The sequence below is a fragment of the Oryza brachyantha genome, chromosome 11 (assembly GCF_000231095.2).
Source record: "Oryza brachyantha chromosome 11, ObraRS2, whole genome shotgun sequence".
NCBI classification, from domain to species: Eukaryota; Viridiplantae; Streptophyta; class Magnoliopsida; order Poales; family Poaceae; genus Oryza; species Oryza brachyantha.
In genome coordinates, this window is record NC_023173.2 from 2,309 (window position 1) to 17,578 (window position 15,270).

The 15,270-nt window shown below is 40.5% G+C and overlaps 4 protein-coding genes across 6 annotated transcripts; 1 reads left to right on the plus strand and 3 right to left on the minus strand.

Moving 5' to 3' along the window:
* The first annotated feature begins 632 nt into the window (after positions 1–632).
* Positions 633–5,195, plus strand: LOC102704389 (cathepsin B-like protease 3). Its single transcript, XM_006664932.3, has 12 exons — positions 633–768; positions 868–1,021; positions 2,421–2,495; positions 2,577–2,657; positions 2,750–2,906; positions 3,035–3,039; positions 3,118–3,192; positions 3,303–3,428; positions 3,579–3,797; positions 4,556–4,669; positions 4,788–4,823; positions 4,928–5,195. Exons 2-12 carry the CDS (start codon positions 950–952, stop codon positions 5,054–5,056), a joined length of 1,089 nt encoding a protein of 362 aa, XP_006664995.2. The 5' UTR covers positions 633–768; positions 868–949; the 3' UTR covers positions 5,057–5,195.
* A 527-nt stretch (positions 5,196–5,722) lies between these two features.
* On the minus strand, positions 5,723–7,023 carry LOC102705975 (protein LEAD-SENSITIVE 1-like). Of its 2 annotated transcripts, none has more exons than XM_006664935.3 (2): positions 6,805–7,023; positions 5,723–6,597 (listed from the first exon to the last, which is right to left on the minus strand). In XM_006664935.3, exons 1-2 carry the CDS (start codon positions 6,899–6,901, stop codon positions 5,885–5,887), a joined length of 810 nt encoding a protein of 269 aa, XP_006664998.2. In that variant the 5' UTR covers positions 6,902–7,023; the 3' UTR covers positions 5,723–5,884. The 2 variants fall into 2 exon arrangements, with proteins under 2 accessions (XP_006664998.2, XP_015698991.2); XM_015843505.2 differs by having other exon boundaries at positions 5,723–6,703; positions 6,805–6,867.
* A 972-nt stretch (positions 7,024–7,995) lies between these two features.
* Positions 7,996–10,682, minus strand: LOC102705690 (protein CHUP1, chloroplastic-like). 2 transcript variants are annotated; one of them, XM_006664934.3, is made up of 7 exons: positions 10,575–10,682; positions 9,325–9,765; positions 9,114–9,245; positions 8,839–9,023; positions 8,641–8,752; positions 8,429–8,554; positions 7,996–8,333 (listed from the first exon to the last, which is right to left on the minus strand). In XM_006664934.3, the coding sequence occupies exons 2-7, from the start codon at positions 9,760–9,762 to the stop codon at positions 8,250–8,252; spliced, it is 1,077 nt and encodes a 358-aa protein (XP_006664997.2). In that variant the 5' UTR covers positions 9,763–9,765; positions 10,575–10,682; the 3' UTR covers positions 7,996–8,249. The 2 variants fall into 2 exon arrangements, with proteins under 2 accessions (XP_006664997.2, XP_040385017.1); XM_040529083.1 differs by lacking the exon at positions 10,575–10,682 and having other exon boundaries at positions 9,325–9,839.
* Positions 10,683–11,640: 958 nt separating this feature from the next.
* Positions 11,641–13,728, minus strand: LOC107305508 (G8 domain-containing protein DDB_G0286311-like). Its single transcript, XM_015843506.2, has 4 exons — positions 13,524–13,728; positions 12,351–12,965; positions 12,212–12,257; positions 11,641–12,062 (listed from the first exon to the last, which is right to left on the minus strand). Exons 1-4 carry the CDS (start codon positions 13,588–13,590, stop codon positions 11,801–11,803), a joined length of 990 nt encoding a protein of 329 aa, XP_015698992.2. The 5' UTR covers positions 13,591–13,728; the 3' UTR covers positions 11,641–11,800.
* Positions 13,729–15,270: the final 1,542 nt, after the last annotated feature.

Below are 15,270 nucleotides of genomic sequence, written 5' to 3' on the forward strand. Positions count from 1 at the left end.
GATCTCTAAGAGTATATATATGTCTTATTTATAAACTATTTTTAATTTATAAATATGATATTTACATATTTTTTATTTTTACTATGACCGGCTGTCGCAGTCAGAAGAGCAAGGCGTGGCTCCGAGAACAACAACAGTGAGCACGGCATGCAAGTAAATCGGTTGGTGGAGGAATGGGCGGTCTCCCAAGGATAAGGAAAAATCGGCGGTCTCTGTCTGGTGTGCATCATCGGTCATCACTACAGCTGCACGCCCATCTCCACTCTTCTTTTAATTTTATTTACGGCAGTTTCCAAAAAGTTTTTTTAAAAAAATTTAAATATTGATAAAAGTAAAAAACTAATGACATAGTTAGAGGAGAAATCGAGATAAATCTTTTGAGCCTAATTAATCTATAATTAACTATAAGTGGTACAATAACCTACATGTGCTAATCTTGTGGTTTTTACGCGAGCTATGAATTTTTTTATTCATGTCCAAAAATACCTTTTGATATTTTTCTAATTTTTTTAAAGACTAAACAAACCCTTATTATTATTATTATTGATTTTTTTGTTTTCCCTCTTGGTAGCAGCAAGGGGAGCTAGCTGATTTCAGAAGCAAGTCACATACTCACATCAGCACATGTATAAATAAATAAATAAGGAAGACAGAGGCGGGGGAGCAGAGGCAGGGAAAGGAGAGAAGTGAAGCAAGCAATCAAGCAACTAGGGAGGTGAAGCCGTGAAGGTATCCAGGCTCCAACATATTTTGCTCTCCAGACTCCAGGTTAGGATCTCTTACCACTCCAACTCCTCCTCACCTCCTCCGATCCGCCAAGCACATCTCTTAATTAGGAGTAGCTTGTTGATTTTTGCAAAGTCGCAGGACGGGAGAGCGCAGCCTACTGAAGAGGGATCTCGCATTCACACCACAGGCAATCAGCTAGCTTACCTGAGAATCGAACAACATGACCACGCCTCTGCAGCATCAACTGTTGTTGCTTATCATCCTCGTATTCACCTGTGCTTCTGCCCCCCAGGTCCCCCTTTTTATTCCCCCTCATCACCTGCACTTCTTTCTTAATTTCTGCTCTAGTCATCTGATTACATCGATCCATTTCGACCAGCAACACCTTACAAAACCAGTAGATAACATTAAGATCCAATCAAGTATCTTTAATTCTTTACGGGTAGAATCCAATCGAAATTTCTTCTGGCTTTTTCTCCCACAGATCTGTTCCATCCATTAATTCATTTTTACCTGTGCTAGTTCCGCCAGGCACATAGCCAGTAATAAGTTTTGCTGTTAGAAAAAAAGGTTAATTAGATGCATGCTATTATAAATTTGTTAGTTTTGAAATATAGCATTATAATTCGACTAATTGGAAAGATGCCATTATAATTTCATAATTATTAGAAATACCCTTTCGGTGTATTTCTTTTAAAAAATTGGACCATATTGTCCATCTGTTATTTACTGTGCCCTTGGCATGTGCGAGGGCAATTTGATCCAAAAATAACATATCTGAAATGGTTCTAAAATTATAGTGGCATCTTTACAATTAGTCGAATTGTAATGACATATTTTAAAACTGGCAAATTTATAATGGCATGGATCTAATTAACCCTAGAAAAGAATATTGAGTGACGGGACAAGTCCCCAACTCCTCTAAAAAGATAACATATCAATTAAAAGCTAAGGAATTCTAGCAATTAATTCTACAGGCACCACACCATCCAAACATGAATAAAATAACGTTGGCTACCAATTCCAGGAGCAGCACTACACATAATATCCTTCGCCTCCAGTGATAGCATCAAAAAGCAAGAGTGGAGCTAGCTGGTAGACATGAACATAACCTGCATAATATTAGCCAATTTTTGTCATAAAAGTTTATCATTGACCAACATAGTTCACTATTCCCAGATAAAATCAATTTTGTGGAGCTTCCATAAGCCAATTTTCCAAAACTTGTGTACATTGAAGACATTTCTACAGCCCTATAGTGGACGGTCCTTCCTCTGATTGTTGAATGGACTGTAGTGGTGTTCTAAATTTCCTGCTATGGAGGCAGATATAGATCTGAGTTAGCATACTTGGTCGGGGAAAGAAAGGTTCTGGTTACTGCAACTAAGTCACTAAAAAAAAATTATCATCCATAGAATGACAGAATAGGAAGGTAGGAGGAAGCCCCTTCAGGCTTCCAGTCTAATGATTATTCTATCCTCAAATTGCTATGTCCAAGGAAATGTCTCTTGATTAATGAATCTCCCCTTTTCTGGCGATTTTTTTAATGAATTTCTTTTTCCCCTGCAAAAACGAAAGAATAGAAACACCTACAGGCCTCCTGTTTCCTCTACACCGAAAGGAAACAGGGAAGGAATTGTTCCTTGAGTTATGTTGTGAGCTGAGTCACATTTGTACATACATATGCACAGGCAACCAAAGCTGCAAAGTCAATCCCAGATCCCCAGCTCACAATTGAGGAGGGTGACAGTTCGAGAATCATCCAGGTGATGCCTCCCTTTCAATGTCGTCATTCTCACCTTATCTTTACCCATGGTATATTATTGAATGATATTTTGTTGTCACAGGACGACATCATAAAGACAATAAACAAGCATCCCAATGCTGGCTGGACTGCTGCACAGAATCCATACTTTGCAAACTACACTGTAAATAACAACACCCTCCTGTTGTTAGTATTTCAGCATCAAAACATTCATCTCCTGTTCATTCAGCGGCAGAGAATAATCCTCCTGTACAGGTTGCGCAATTTAAACATATCCTTGGAGTGAAGGCAACACCTCATAGCGTGTTAAGCAATGTTCTTGCCAAAACTTATTCAAGATCACTGATGCTTCCAAAGGAGTTTGATGCCAGGTCTGCATGGTCACACTGTAGCACAATTGGGACAATTCTTGGTAAACTCAATAAGAATCTCATTATTCAACTGTAGTTGGTTCTAGTTACTCAATGAGTCCACTCACCATGCTTTATTTCCTCAATAAATTCCCACCCAACCATGGGAAATGCTGATTTTCGTGAGCAGATCAGGTAAACTATGCACATCACCTTAAATTGTTAATTCCATGATGATTCTAAAAGTTATAATGTCTTGGTTGATCATGGCAGGGTCACTGTGGCTCGTGTTGGGCGTTTGGTGCTGTGGAGTGTCTCCAGGATCGTTTCTGCATTCATTTCAACATGGTCAGTGAATATGAATGTCAAGTCTGTTCTTATTGTGAAGGTTTCTAAATTCTAACAGGTCTTGTTGGTCCTTATCTTACATAGCCAAGCTACTGTTTTGTTCCTTGTAGAACATTTCGCTTTCTGTCAATGACCTACTGTCATGCTGTGGTTTTATGTGTGGTGATGGTTGTGATGGAGGCTACCCTATCATGGCATGGCGCTACTTTGTTCAAAATGGTGTTGTTACCGATGAGGTATTGTCCTTTTTCTACATGCTACCACATGAATGTTTCTGCATGATCCAGCAGCAGTTCCTATTATTGTGAATTATTTACCTGGGCTCTTACAACAATAGTTCAGCTTGATATACTTAGAGAATGCTAAATATTTCCATTGTTTTGCAGTGTGATCCGTACTTTGATCAGGTTGGTTGCAAACACCCAGGATGTGAACCTGCTTATGCTACGCCTGTGTGTGAGAAGAAATGCAAGGTGCAGAACCAAGTTTGGCTGGAAAAGAAGCATTTCAGTGTCAATGCATACAGGGTAAACTCTGATCCACATGACATCATGGCAGAGATCTTCCAAAATGGCCCTGTAGAAGTTGCTTTCACCGTTTATGAGGTACCATTGACTTTATTTTTTTTCCATGCTATTTTTGCAACGAATTTTAAATTGAAGGTTAACAGAAGTTATACATGACTGTAGGCTGCTCAATTACTGCTATGTTAGCTTTAAATAAAATATGACATGCAGAGGTTTAGGAAGGACAAAGTCGAAGGAGGAAAAAAATGAAAAACAACCCAAACAGAAAACCGTGCACCCTACTTATAGGATTGTTTTAACGTACCCTCGAATGAGTGTCAGCCGTTGGTTGCTTTAGATCCAATGGATTTGATTTATTATGCTACACCGGTAGTGGAAATTTTATAGGGGGTAAAATTAGAACTAAAATATATCACATTGCGATAAATTTGTGTCATATATCATATTAAAATAGATGAATTGGTATATATATATATATATATACTGCTAAAGTTTCAAATAAAATGTTTAATATATACTTATTAAAAATACATAGTTAGATTTTAATTTACTACACTACTACAGTGTAAGGTACCGCAATGTTGCCCTGGTTATAATATTTTATGAAACCTGGAACATTTATCTGAGCATTTTTTTGGTGCACTGGATGGGAACTTGTGCGTATTTTAGTAATATTTCAAACATTGATTGATCCAATCGGACATTTAATTTACAGCTCGTACGTTTTGAGACTTCATTTATAGCCTTCTGTGGTCTATTACCTGAGCAAAAAAAGAGTATGTTTTCTATCTTGGATGCATATTATACTGCTGATTTAATACTGCAACATTGTCAAGGATTTCGCACACTACAAATCAGGAGTATACAAGCACATCACAGGTGGCGTGATGGGTGGTCATGCTGTCAAGTTGATTGGATGGGGAACTACTGATGCTGGCGAGGATTACTGGGTATCTTGTTTCTTTTCCATACTACGTTATTTTTGAACATTTAAGCCTTAATTTGTTTTGGTTTTTGACCCAGAAAACAGTCCTAATTTGCTTTATTTCGTCTTTTTGTTTGTTGCAGCTGCTTGCAAACCAGTGGAACAGAGGATGGGGAGATGTAAGTTTGTGGCAAATACCGTGTTTTTTTATAAGTTCAATAGTGAGCTGTAGCATAGTTTGTATTTGCAGCTATTATTAATCTTTGGTCGGTGATACTCGTAGGATGGGTACTTCAAGATCATAAGGGGCAAAAACGAATGTGGCATCGAAGAAGATGTTGTTGCTGGTATGCCCTCGACGAAGAACATGGTCAGGAACTATGGTAGCGCCTTCGGAACGGCCATAGTTTGATCGATGTTTTTGGCCTCAGATACGGTTGGAAACATGTAAATTGTCCTGGGTGGTTTGTGGCTTTTGCACATGGGCAGGCCTCTCGAGACTGATAGAAGTTAGGTTACTTGTCCAGAAACATATTGGACTAATATCTGAATAAAAATTTTATGCTGGCTAGGAACACACGGTGATCTCAATGTAATCGAAAAACGTGGGGGATGTTTACACACTGTAATCCTTGTCTTTTGGCCTTTGTTTATGTCTATAAGCCAAAATTTAAAGTTTTAATCTTAAATTTAGAGTTGATTTTGAGGTTTTTATCGTAGCTTATTTTTTAGTTTTGACTTTTAGATTGCTATAAGCATATATATAAAAGTTTTATTCACTAAATTATTTTCTGTTTGAAAATATGTCGTTGGACTTTTTTTTCCTAAAAGATGACCCCTTTTCTAGTATCCTCAAGCATTTTGTTCAGTCAACTGCAGCAGCAAGCAACTAGATACATCTGGTTCAAATTACTGGAAAACACTGCAGAAATTACGCAAAAAAAAAAATACCCATCTTAGTTCAATGGAAACCGAGTATTCAGACAATGGCTGCATTAATCGATTTACTGGAATGACTAAAAACAGATGTACAATCGATCAATACATTTTGCTTCCCATTCAATGTACAGAATGCAGATAGAGTAAATTGAAACGATGGCCGGTCAATCAATAACATGCATATGGTCAGAATACAAGTACAACAATCGTTACATTGCGTCATGCAATGTCATTCGGTTTCGGCAACATAATATTTTCTCTTAGCATCGCAGAAGCACACTGCTTTTCCTGTTAGCAAGCGCTAGCTTCGCGACACAGGAACGCAGCCGCCATGCCCGTCTCCATGGCATTCCTGTCGACGTTGTTGAGAAGCAGGCGCAGGATCTCGCGACCAGTGCTCCACTAGCCTTTCAACAGGGACTTTGATGACATCGCGCCGAACACCAATATCTGACACATATCGCCCCACAGAGTACATGCCGCTTGTCACAATCGCCAGTCCACCAGCACTAGTTGTCAGGAACCGGAGCGGCGATGAGGCCACTGCGCTGAACGCAGCCGTCAGGGAGGCCAGCTGCCCACTGCGCCCAACACTGAAAGAAGTCTCCACAAGCAGCCCTGTCTTGCGGTATATAGCAAAGTCCTCGCAATTGTTCTTGAACAGACTATACATGCCAAACCCATTATTCAGGAGGTGCTGGACACGGTGGATCACAACATCAGCAGGGTCCGATGCAGCCAGGGTGCATGTTCCCCCACGTGCTTTTGCAAGGAAGAAAGCAGCGGACACCGCATAGTCGAACATGTACAGATTGCCCCCATATAGGAAGCAATCAAGGCATGATGTTATGACTCCCTGCTGCTTATTAATCAAGTGACCACATTTCTGGCAGGGAGGACCCTCCGTTGCTAGAGATGAGCTGAAAAGGAACCTGTCCAACAACGTCCCAGTTCCAATTTCATGTCCAGCTGCTTTTGTAAAATGAATAACCATGGCATCACCGATGTATATCCCTGACAATATGGCCACAGGTCAGAAACTTGAGTATCCTTACTCCTCAGCAAACACGTCAAGAGGAAAGCATGAACTGACTGGCGATTGAACCAACTCCAGATGTTACTAGCATTTTGCATACAACAACAACAGGAATGAGGTACATGCGGTTCACTGGAGCATTGAAAATCAGAAGCAATAGAGGGATGATGAGTGAGAAGAATAACCGTGGTGGGCATAGAGGTAGGTGGTTCTCCAAGAGTAGATGTGATCCCCGGCGGCGATGTCCATCCGATCCACCTGGTTGGAGAGCACGCCCACCATTGTCCTATCAATTGAATCGATCCCCTTCCCCTTCCTTGGTGAATGAATCTGATGAGGGTCACCTCACCTCACCTAGGCAAGGGATTCTCATTGCCATCGACTAGATGGCTTGGCTGGGTAAAGAAACCTACTCCACTCTGCTTCACTTGCTTAGCCTCGAAGGAGACGGACGGAGACGCCTCGGCCTCTCCTCGTCCCAACGACAAGGCTGGATGCGGATGGTTTGGGCCTTATTCTTAACCGGCCCAAGCCCAACATGTCATATTCTGTGCACTGCCAGTGTTTCTTTGCTCCTTTTTGTCCCTTTTTTAATGTTTGGTTTGGTGTATGCATGTCTTTCTACATCTTTGCCTTCATGCACTATATTCTTGCATTTTGCATTTTAGAAACATCAAGTTTGCGTCCTTCTAGCTATATTTATGCCCTATTCATTTTAGACTTCATTATATGAAACAAGTGGCAAATGGCCTTCCATAGTTCAAATGTTCAATCATCCCAAATCTGAACTCTTCATACTGGCAGTTCTTTTAGGCTTGTCAACAAGCAAGCTACACAGCAGGTAGGGGTTGATGCAGAAGATAATGATTCACTAGTAACTATCTTGCTATCATAAAGCATCGAACAACTCTCCGGTGCATTTTACTTATATTATACTACTAGTAAAAAATGATATTTTTATACTTTATTAATTACTTGATTACCAGTATTTTGTAATTTTATTTTTTTGCAATAAAAATCAAAATAAAAGGACAATATTGCCCCTTTAAATTTCTACTACACCTAATATTATTGGTAGTATAATTTAATTACAGATGTCCGATAAAAATAGATCAACCGTATGGATTAAATTCTATTACCAACAAAATACACCGGAGTTAGCCCCTAAAGCATTTTATTCTATTCTACATTTCTAAATTATTTTTAACTTATTAAGAAGTTTGCTAAAATCAAAATTGTCCCATAGACACTTGTACATTTACATGAAGCATTTCGTTTTTGACAAAAAAAAGGGTTTACATTAAAACTGAAATCCCTTCCCACTCTGCCTCACTGACGCCTTTTGAGGTGGAATCGAGTTCAAAACAAAGCAGTGGATCATTTTGTTGAATGCCGGTCGAATATACAAGTCTTAATTGATTGTATGTAGACTTAAAGTTAACTGTGGTACAATGCAGAATTATTGTCAAACTCTATAACCTATACCTGTTTTACATGATAATGGCAATATACAGTAGGTACAAAAGTGGACAACATTTGGACCATATTTGACAATCCACCTACCGTTGCATCCCGTCAGCAATTTTTTGGTGTTCGTAAATGATTTACAAGATTTGGCACGCTCTAATACTCAGGGAGAAGAGGGGACTGACTCAGCCCGATGTGTCAGATCTTCAAAAAGATGCATAGCTTCGCAATCAAGTCCACCAGCAAACTACAGAAATGCAGACAAGAAGTGCAGGCAAGCAAATTAGCACACCAAACGCCATGATCATCCATTAGCTTGGTGTGGTTTTTGATGAGTACTACCTGGTGAGCCCTGTAGGCGAAGCGCACACTTTGAGCAAGCAGAGCCTCACCCCCTGTTTCCCTGTCCAGTTCCTTGAGGGCTCTCATCATGTACACCTTTGCAAGCTTGAGTGAGGCCAACCTCATCTGCAGACCCCAACTTATTTAGTTGGTAGTTGATGTTTGCCTCAACAATGATAATAAACAAAACAGAATAATAACATGACTTGTACCTTGGAAGCAATCCCTGAATCAAGCATCCAGTCAGTGGGTATCCTCAACTCTTTGTAGGATGGTATCACCGAGCTCCTCAGATTCACCAATCTGCTCATGCTCTTCTCCAACCTGACAGCAATTTAACAAGCATGTCAATTATATTTGAGGAAGAAGCATCATATAATCATATATTAGAGCTTTTGAGTTATATATACTTGTGTTGCAAGGCTGATATCTTGGTGAGAGCAGCCTCACAGGAAGCAAGGGTGGTGTCACTGGAGGAGTTAGAGATCTGTGTGAGAAGAGAGTTGAGATGGCGGTATTCGGAGGCTGCCTCTCGCAGTGCATCGGCTTTTCTCTCCGGCCAGCTGAAGTGCTTCAGGACAGCTGCCTCGTCAGTCTGAAATCGATCAGAAGCAAGCGATGAGGAAGCAACGAAGGAAGGGCATTCATAAGGAAGAAAGAAATGCAGTCCACTTATATGCTATACCAGGGTTGATAGGTGTTGGTCCAGCCAATCCACAAAGGCGACCACTTGATCCACATCGGCGAATGTAGTTTGGTGGACTTTTGCGATGAGATGGTTGATCAACACTGCTTTTCCTTCCACGTCTGCTTTGATCTGCATGCACCAGCACCACCCATCGGAAACAAGTAACGGAGATCACAGAGAATCAACCAATGGTGATAGGCAGACTGACCGCTAGCAAGTGCGTGGAGCGGTTCTGCAGCTCGCCAACAATGCCAGAGGCAGCAGCATTTGGTGTCTTGGTGGTGAGGGATTTGTACATGTCGACCAGCGCCGTGGCATGGGAAGATCCTTGCAGCCTTGGAGGTGGTCGGGTAATTCGGCTAGGAGGAGGCGGCGCTGGAGGAATACATGTGGGAGGCGCTGAGGAATTCTCGTCTGCTGCTACCTGCTGCCGGAGCTGAGCGACAGTGCGGTGCGCGAGGGCGAGCTGCTGCTCCAGCTCGTCGTTGCGCCGCCGCAGCCTCTCCACCTCCCGCCCGAGGGACTCCGATTCTGATTGCATGTCATCCTTGCTGTTGCCGTTCGCCCTCGCAGACGCTGTGGCTGCTGCTCTGGAGGCCCTCGTTGGCACAGAGGCGTCCCCGTCGCTGAGCACTTGATGCTTCATCTTCTGCATCACATCAATTGCACTTGGTGGTTTGGTTGGCGATGCATGGAAGACAGTAGAAAGTCTGCTGAAAATCATTACTCTAGCTATCACCGGATGCTAAATCCCAATATCTAATTAGTAAAGAAGAACTGTAAGCAAGCCATTGGCTTATTAGATTTTAGACAGGCGTTTGACAAACAGGCTGGAGTATATATACTCTTCTAGACCACGTTACCAACTGAATTTAGTATGGAGTATACTGGACGAGCAATTTTACCATCTTTGATAAGATACTTCTTGGTACCTTCTCAAGGATTGGAAAAAAGCTCATATTGGATGCTTGGAGGCAAGGAAATATTGAAAATGTAATGAAGGGGAAAGTAACCAAAGTTTTAGTTTCTAAAGCAGTTACGAGAACACACAAAAGAACAAGGTTCGTAGTGAACATTTTGATCACTGTCAGTTGGAACATAATTTGAACTGTACAGGTCAACATACCAAAGCAAAGTTGTAATTATTTCTTGCTAAAGATACTGCCCAGTATTTTTGTTGGTGGCCTTGAATGCCATCTCTGTGCTCTTCCTTGATTACTGACTGAACAATCTTGTCAGTTTTGTATTTTAAGCAATTGCACAATCATGAAGTATATTGTTCAGCTTCATTGCATTAAAAAGATCGGAAGAGAAGAATGGGGGAATATACATTCAATAAAGATCACAATCAACGCATCATCAAGACAAAAATCAGAGTGGGGAAATGCAAGAAAAAGGGGAAATACTTGCAAGAGATCATATAGTAGTATTCTCAAGAACAAGAACAAAAGGAAGCACCTGAATTTTGTAAGATGCAAGTTGAGCATCTCCAATGGAAATTGGTGAGACCAGAACAGTGGCGAGATGCTGCTACTTATAGCTAATGAGAACAAATTTGCTTGTGGCTGGAGCTGGAGAGTGGGAAAGCAGGTAGCAATACAGCAATCTCGGATCATGAAAAATAATGCTAAGCTAGTTAGATAGTTACGGGTGGAATGTCCCAATATAAACCTCCCTTCCACATCACTTGCAACCAACCCAACCGAATCTTCTGAAAGGACCAAAATGCAGAGCATTCTTAAGTGCCAGTCCTGATTATTCAACTAGTAATCAACTTGTTGGTAATCTGAGGATTTTTGATGTGGAGAGTCCATTTCCTTTGGAAGTTTAGCAAGAGCAATAGAAAGAAACACAGAAAAACAAAAGGGAAGGTTGGCCAGTCAGTACGTACGATGAGTGGAGCAAGCAAGCAAGCACTCCTTGCAAGCAAATACAAGACGGGTGGTATATGCTGATTTGGTGTTGAAAGTTTGCTTAATTTTCAATCATCTGGATTCTGGAACACGTGTGACTTCAATTTCACTCTTTTTCACGCACAGCTCCGTACGTATTGCTCTTGTGGCTTAGATGCTCATGCTTTTCTTGCCATTCAACTTTGGCCTTGTTTAGTTTCAAAAAAATTTTTCAAAGACATCACATCGAATTTTTGGACACTTAAATAAAGCATTAAACATAGATGAAACAAAAAATTAATTGCATAGTTATGGAAGAAATCTTGAGACAATTTTTTGAGCTTAATTAGTCCATTATTAGCCATAAGTACTACAGTAACCAACATGTGCTAATGACGGATTAATTAGACTCGAAAAATTCATCTCGCGGTTCCTAGGCTAGCCATGAAATTCGTTTTTTCATTCGTGTCCGAAAACCCTTTCCGATATCCGGTCAAACATTTGACGTGACATTTTTTCCAAAAATTTTCTCAATCTAAACACCCCAATGTACTGAATTGGGAGGGTTTTCCATGATTGCTCCCGGACCTTATCGCCCAATTACTTCCAGCAACAGGATCAACACTTAAAAGTCAAAAAAGAGAATTATTTTTTCTTTCTTTCTTCACTACAACAGCTACCGACCAGGCTATCAAAAGCAAATTAACCCTAGTTGCTACTAATTCCTATAGTTCCTACTATCTGCCATACAACTTGGATGAGTGAATTCCCTAGCCTTTACATCAGCTGTAACTACTCTGTTTCCAAAACTATTCCTTTGATGTATGCAAATGCAATCACTGAGAACGAAGCAGCCAATGACCACCAATTGGGAGAGATTGTGCGCCAACAGTTGCTAGTGTCTGCAATATCTGACCCAAACCCAGAACTGGAAGAACCTGAGCCACCCGGGTTTAGAACTGATGAACCTGAACCAGACAGCGTAGTAGGAGTGGTAGGACTAGTGGATGATGTAGTAGGAGTCGTCAAAGCAGGATTATACCCAGCTACGGAGCTGCAAACATGAAAGCTGTAAGCACAATATTTCATTGTTTTTGAACTGAAGGACCTCATCCCAACTCCCAAGTTCCCTTAAAAGATATAAATTGAAGGGCATGGTCAAGCACTAGTTTGTCAAGCTTGCACAGTTGAACTAATTTTTACCTTGATGGTAACAACATTGATGATGCCAAAACACAGCTTTCTGAGCCTGCAAAGGGAAAGATACACACATTACAGATCTTTACAACATCAACCTGAAAATACATGAACAGGTGTATAATGAGAGGATACTCATTCTTACTAGGATTAACATTGACAAGCAACGCTGCCCCCCCAAAGTCACAGCTGGAGGGTGCAGGGCTCCTCCGGTAATAGCTGTTGAAAGCATAAGATGCATGCGCATCCAAGGTATTTGGATAATAACAACTGCCTGATGGTTGTATTGCTGAGCAATCTGCTCCTCCAATACCACATGCATAGTCCAGTGCATTCTGAAGTGCAGGTTGTGCTGAGCCAGCCTTGGCCACACACCATACTTGCTGCCCTGAAACAACTGGAACTGTAGTCGGACCGGGAGGTGACATGCTGAAAGCAGGCACAATCGGGTTTGTTGTTGGGTTGGTCGCTGGTGGGGAAGTAGGAACTGTTGAAGGGGAGGTGACAGGAATGATGATTGATGCAGTTGGCGCGGAGGTTGAAGGAGTTGGCAGTGGGTATGTCACAGGCGCAGGTGAGATGGAAGGATTCACCATTGAGGGGGCAGTGATGGGTGTAGGCAGAGGGTTCAAGGAAGGAATTGTGATGGTAGGATTTGTGGAAGGAACACTGATGATTATTGGTGTTGAGTTTGTAGAGGGGACTGTGATTGGCATCACTGGTTGAGCTGGATTCAAGTCGTCATGGACGGTTTGTTTGCCTGCAGTTTAAACAAATAGGAGTAATTAATTAGTCATCCAGTGTCACCATCAGCAAACCAAGGCAAGGTTTCTCAAACTTTTATGTCCTGACAAAGCTGCAATAGCATGCACATATCATTCAAGATAAAACCTAATAAATAAAGAGTAGTACATTTTTAGTCTTTTCGTAGTCTTTTGTGTGATGTAAGATGGGATTAGCAAAAGTGTTTGTGAGGAGTGGGTTCTGTCTGGATGTACTCCCAGGGCAGTTGTTTTTGTTTATGGAAAAATATTTTCATCACTCCGTTGAATATCCACTCTTTCTTGCATTGTTACCTCAACCTAGACTAAAATTGGTGCAGGAATAAAAAGATTAAAGGAAGGGTGATTAGGAGAAAGAAAAGTCTTACTCATGTGCCAGCCAAATGGAAGAACGAATCAAGTGAATTAGTTAGTGGAGAGGAAAATAGGAAGGCATCGGAACATACAGATGCCGAGACCAAAGATCTGGCTTATGGAGGGCAGCAGCTAAACATTACTAACATACAAACTGAATTGAAGGGCAGAGAAGAACAGACCTGAGCAGCAGGGAAGCGCACAAGAGAGGAGGACAACGAGGAGGAAAGGAGCCCATCTTCTGGCCATCCTTGTGCTGCTGGGAAGCTCAAGAAATAGATTTGGGAGCGAGAGGTGGAGCGCCGGAGCGGGGATGAGAGCGTCCGTGTGCTCGCCTCGCCTGCCCTCTTGGCAGCCGCCCAGAGAACACGGTAAAAAGGAAACTTGACCGGGCGTCGACCTCGTCTGTGGACAGATTGAACGGTCGGTTTTCTATTTATTAATACTGAATATAATTGTATATTTTTAATATAGAACTATTAAACTATGAGACTTTAACTTTTTGCCACTCTTACGGATTTTCATAACAGATTTAGCACTAGACCCACCTGTCATAGACTCCCACCTGTCATACACAGCGAGTGGTAAATCTGTTTTGGCCGCTCGTAAGAGTGGCAAAAAGTTAAATTTCTCTTAAACTATTACATGGCTATCGGCCTATCGCAATCAAAAATAAATGGTGACATAATATATTCGTAATGCCATGCTATTATAGGGTAAATTTAAAAATGTATTTATTAATTATACAAAACTACCATTGGTTTCCTATTTTTTTAAAAGAAAAACCTGGTTCACCCAATTTTTTACCACTTTGATTATAAGGACAAATTTTGAGTAGAAATGAGTTGTGTCGGTTCTAGTTTCTTATGTATAAACCACTCGTTCGATCCAATTTATCATACTATGACATGCTAAAGGAAACAACTTACTGTTGTTTCTATTTTTCCCCTTCCAATTTCTTCCTTTTTATTCTTTTCAAGCATAGGGACGGAACGGAGAAGGTTTTTACTGTGCCACCAAGGGTCGAAAAGCCTAACAAATCAATGCCCACACATCTGCTAACCTGCGTGAACAAAACTTCCTGTATATAAACTTTACTTCGTGTGTGTCTATATATATATATATATATATATTGTGTGTGTGCGTGTGCGTGTGTGTAATATTTATAGATACATCTTTTGTAAGGCAATATTTTAAATGTAGAAATTCTTATACGCCAATTTTAAAACTTAGTATAAAGACATATGTAAACTTTCTAAGCAGCAGAACCATTCGCGAGTTAATAGGCGCGGGAGCGTTCGCTATTAGACCGACCTGCCAAGGGCTAGTTTACCTGGTGTTAACTATAAAACTATAAAATTTAATTTATGAAAATCCAATTACTCTTTAAGTTTAATTGAATTTGATAGATATATCTTATAGTTTTCGTTTCGTATTTTGGCTTTACAGCGGTAACGTGTGATCGACGGTGCTGTTGATCCTAGACTGAACTCCAACTGATCGGAATTAGGTCATGGAAAATTGATTTGAAAGAGGTAACAATATATCGCCTTTATTATTTATATAATTAAATAAATATAACAAAAATTAGAAAATATAGTATTTTCCATCTTTCAGCACGCTTCAAAACAGCCATGTCGAATGTGTCGGCATTGGCGTGAGTGTGATGGAATATTATCGAGTCATATTTGGTTAGCATATTTGCGTTAAGATTAATTCCATGTATATAGGAGTCAGTACTTGGTGTTTAGATATTTTCCTAAATAGTTTGTAACCTTCGAACAATTCAATCTATACTCATTTTTTATGTTTATTTACTTTTATGTATTAGTTTTTATCCTAGTCTATCTTTGTCGTTTTGCAATAAAAAAGAGGTCGATGCTTCTCCCTGAAAGTAAGAAGGTTATCGTTTGCTAGTTTGCTAAAAAA

Bases quoted from the DNA above. Each gene is read 5' to 3' on its own strand.
- LOC102705975 (XM_006664935.3), bottom strand. From the start codon at position 6,901: ATGGTGGGCGTGCTCTCCAACCAGGTGGATCGGATGGACATCGCCGCC. The intron at 6,598-6,804 runs GTTATTCTTCTC...CCATATTGTCAG, and splicing joins CTACCTCTATGCCCACCACG to GGATATACATCGGTGATGCC.
- LOC102705690 (XM_040529083.1), bottom strand. From the start codon at position 9,771: ATGCAGAAGATGAAGCATCAAGTGCTCAGCGACGGGGACGCCTCTGTG. The intron at 9,024-9,113 runs GTATAGCATATA...GATCGATTTCAG, and splicing joins ACCAACACCTATCAACCCTG to ACTGACGAGGCAGCTGTCCT. The intron at 8,334-8,428 runs GTAGTACTCATC...GCATTTCTGTAG, and splicing joins TCGCCTACAGGGCTCACCAG to TTTGCTGGTGGACTTGATTG.
- LOC107305508 (XM_015843506.2), bottom strand. From the start codon at position 13,590: ATGGCCAGAAGATGGGCTCCTTTCCTCCTCGTTGTCCTCCTCTCTTGT. The intron at 12,966-13,523 runs GTCTGTTCTTCT...TTTAAACTGCAG, and splicing joins TGCGCTTCCCTGCTGCTCAG to GCAAACAAACCGTCCATGAC. The intron at 12,258-12,350 runs GTAAGAATGAGT...TTCCCTTTGCAG, and splicing joins GCTTGTCAATGTTAATCCTA to GCTCAGAAAGCTGTGTTTTG.
- LOC102704389 (XM_006664932.3), top strand. From the start codon at position 950: ATGACCACGCCTCTGCAGCATCAACTGTTGTTGCTTATCATCCTCGTA. The intron at 2,658-2,749 runs GTAAATAACAAC...CCTCCTGTACAG, and splicing joins CATACTTTGCAAACTACACT to GTTGCGCAATTTAAACATAT. The intron at 4,670-4,787 runs GTATCTTGTTTC...TGTTTGTTGCAG, and splicing joins ATGCTGGCGAGGATTACTGG to CTGCTTGCAAACCAGTGGAA.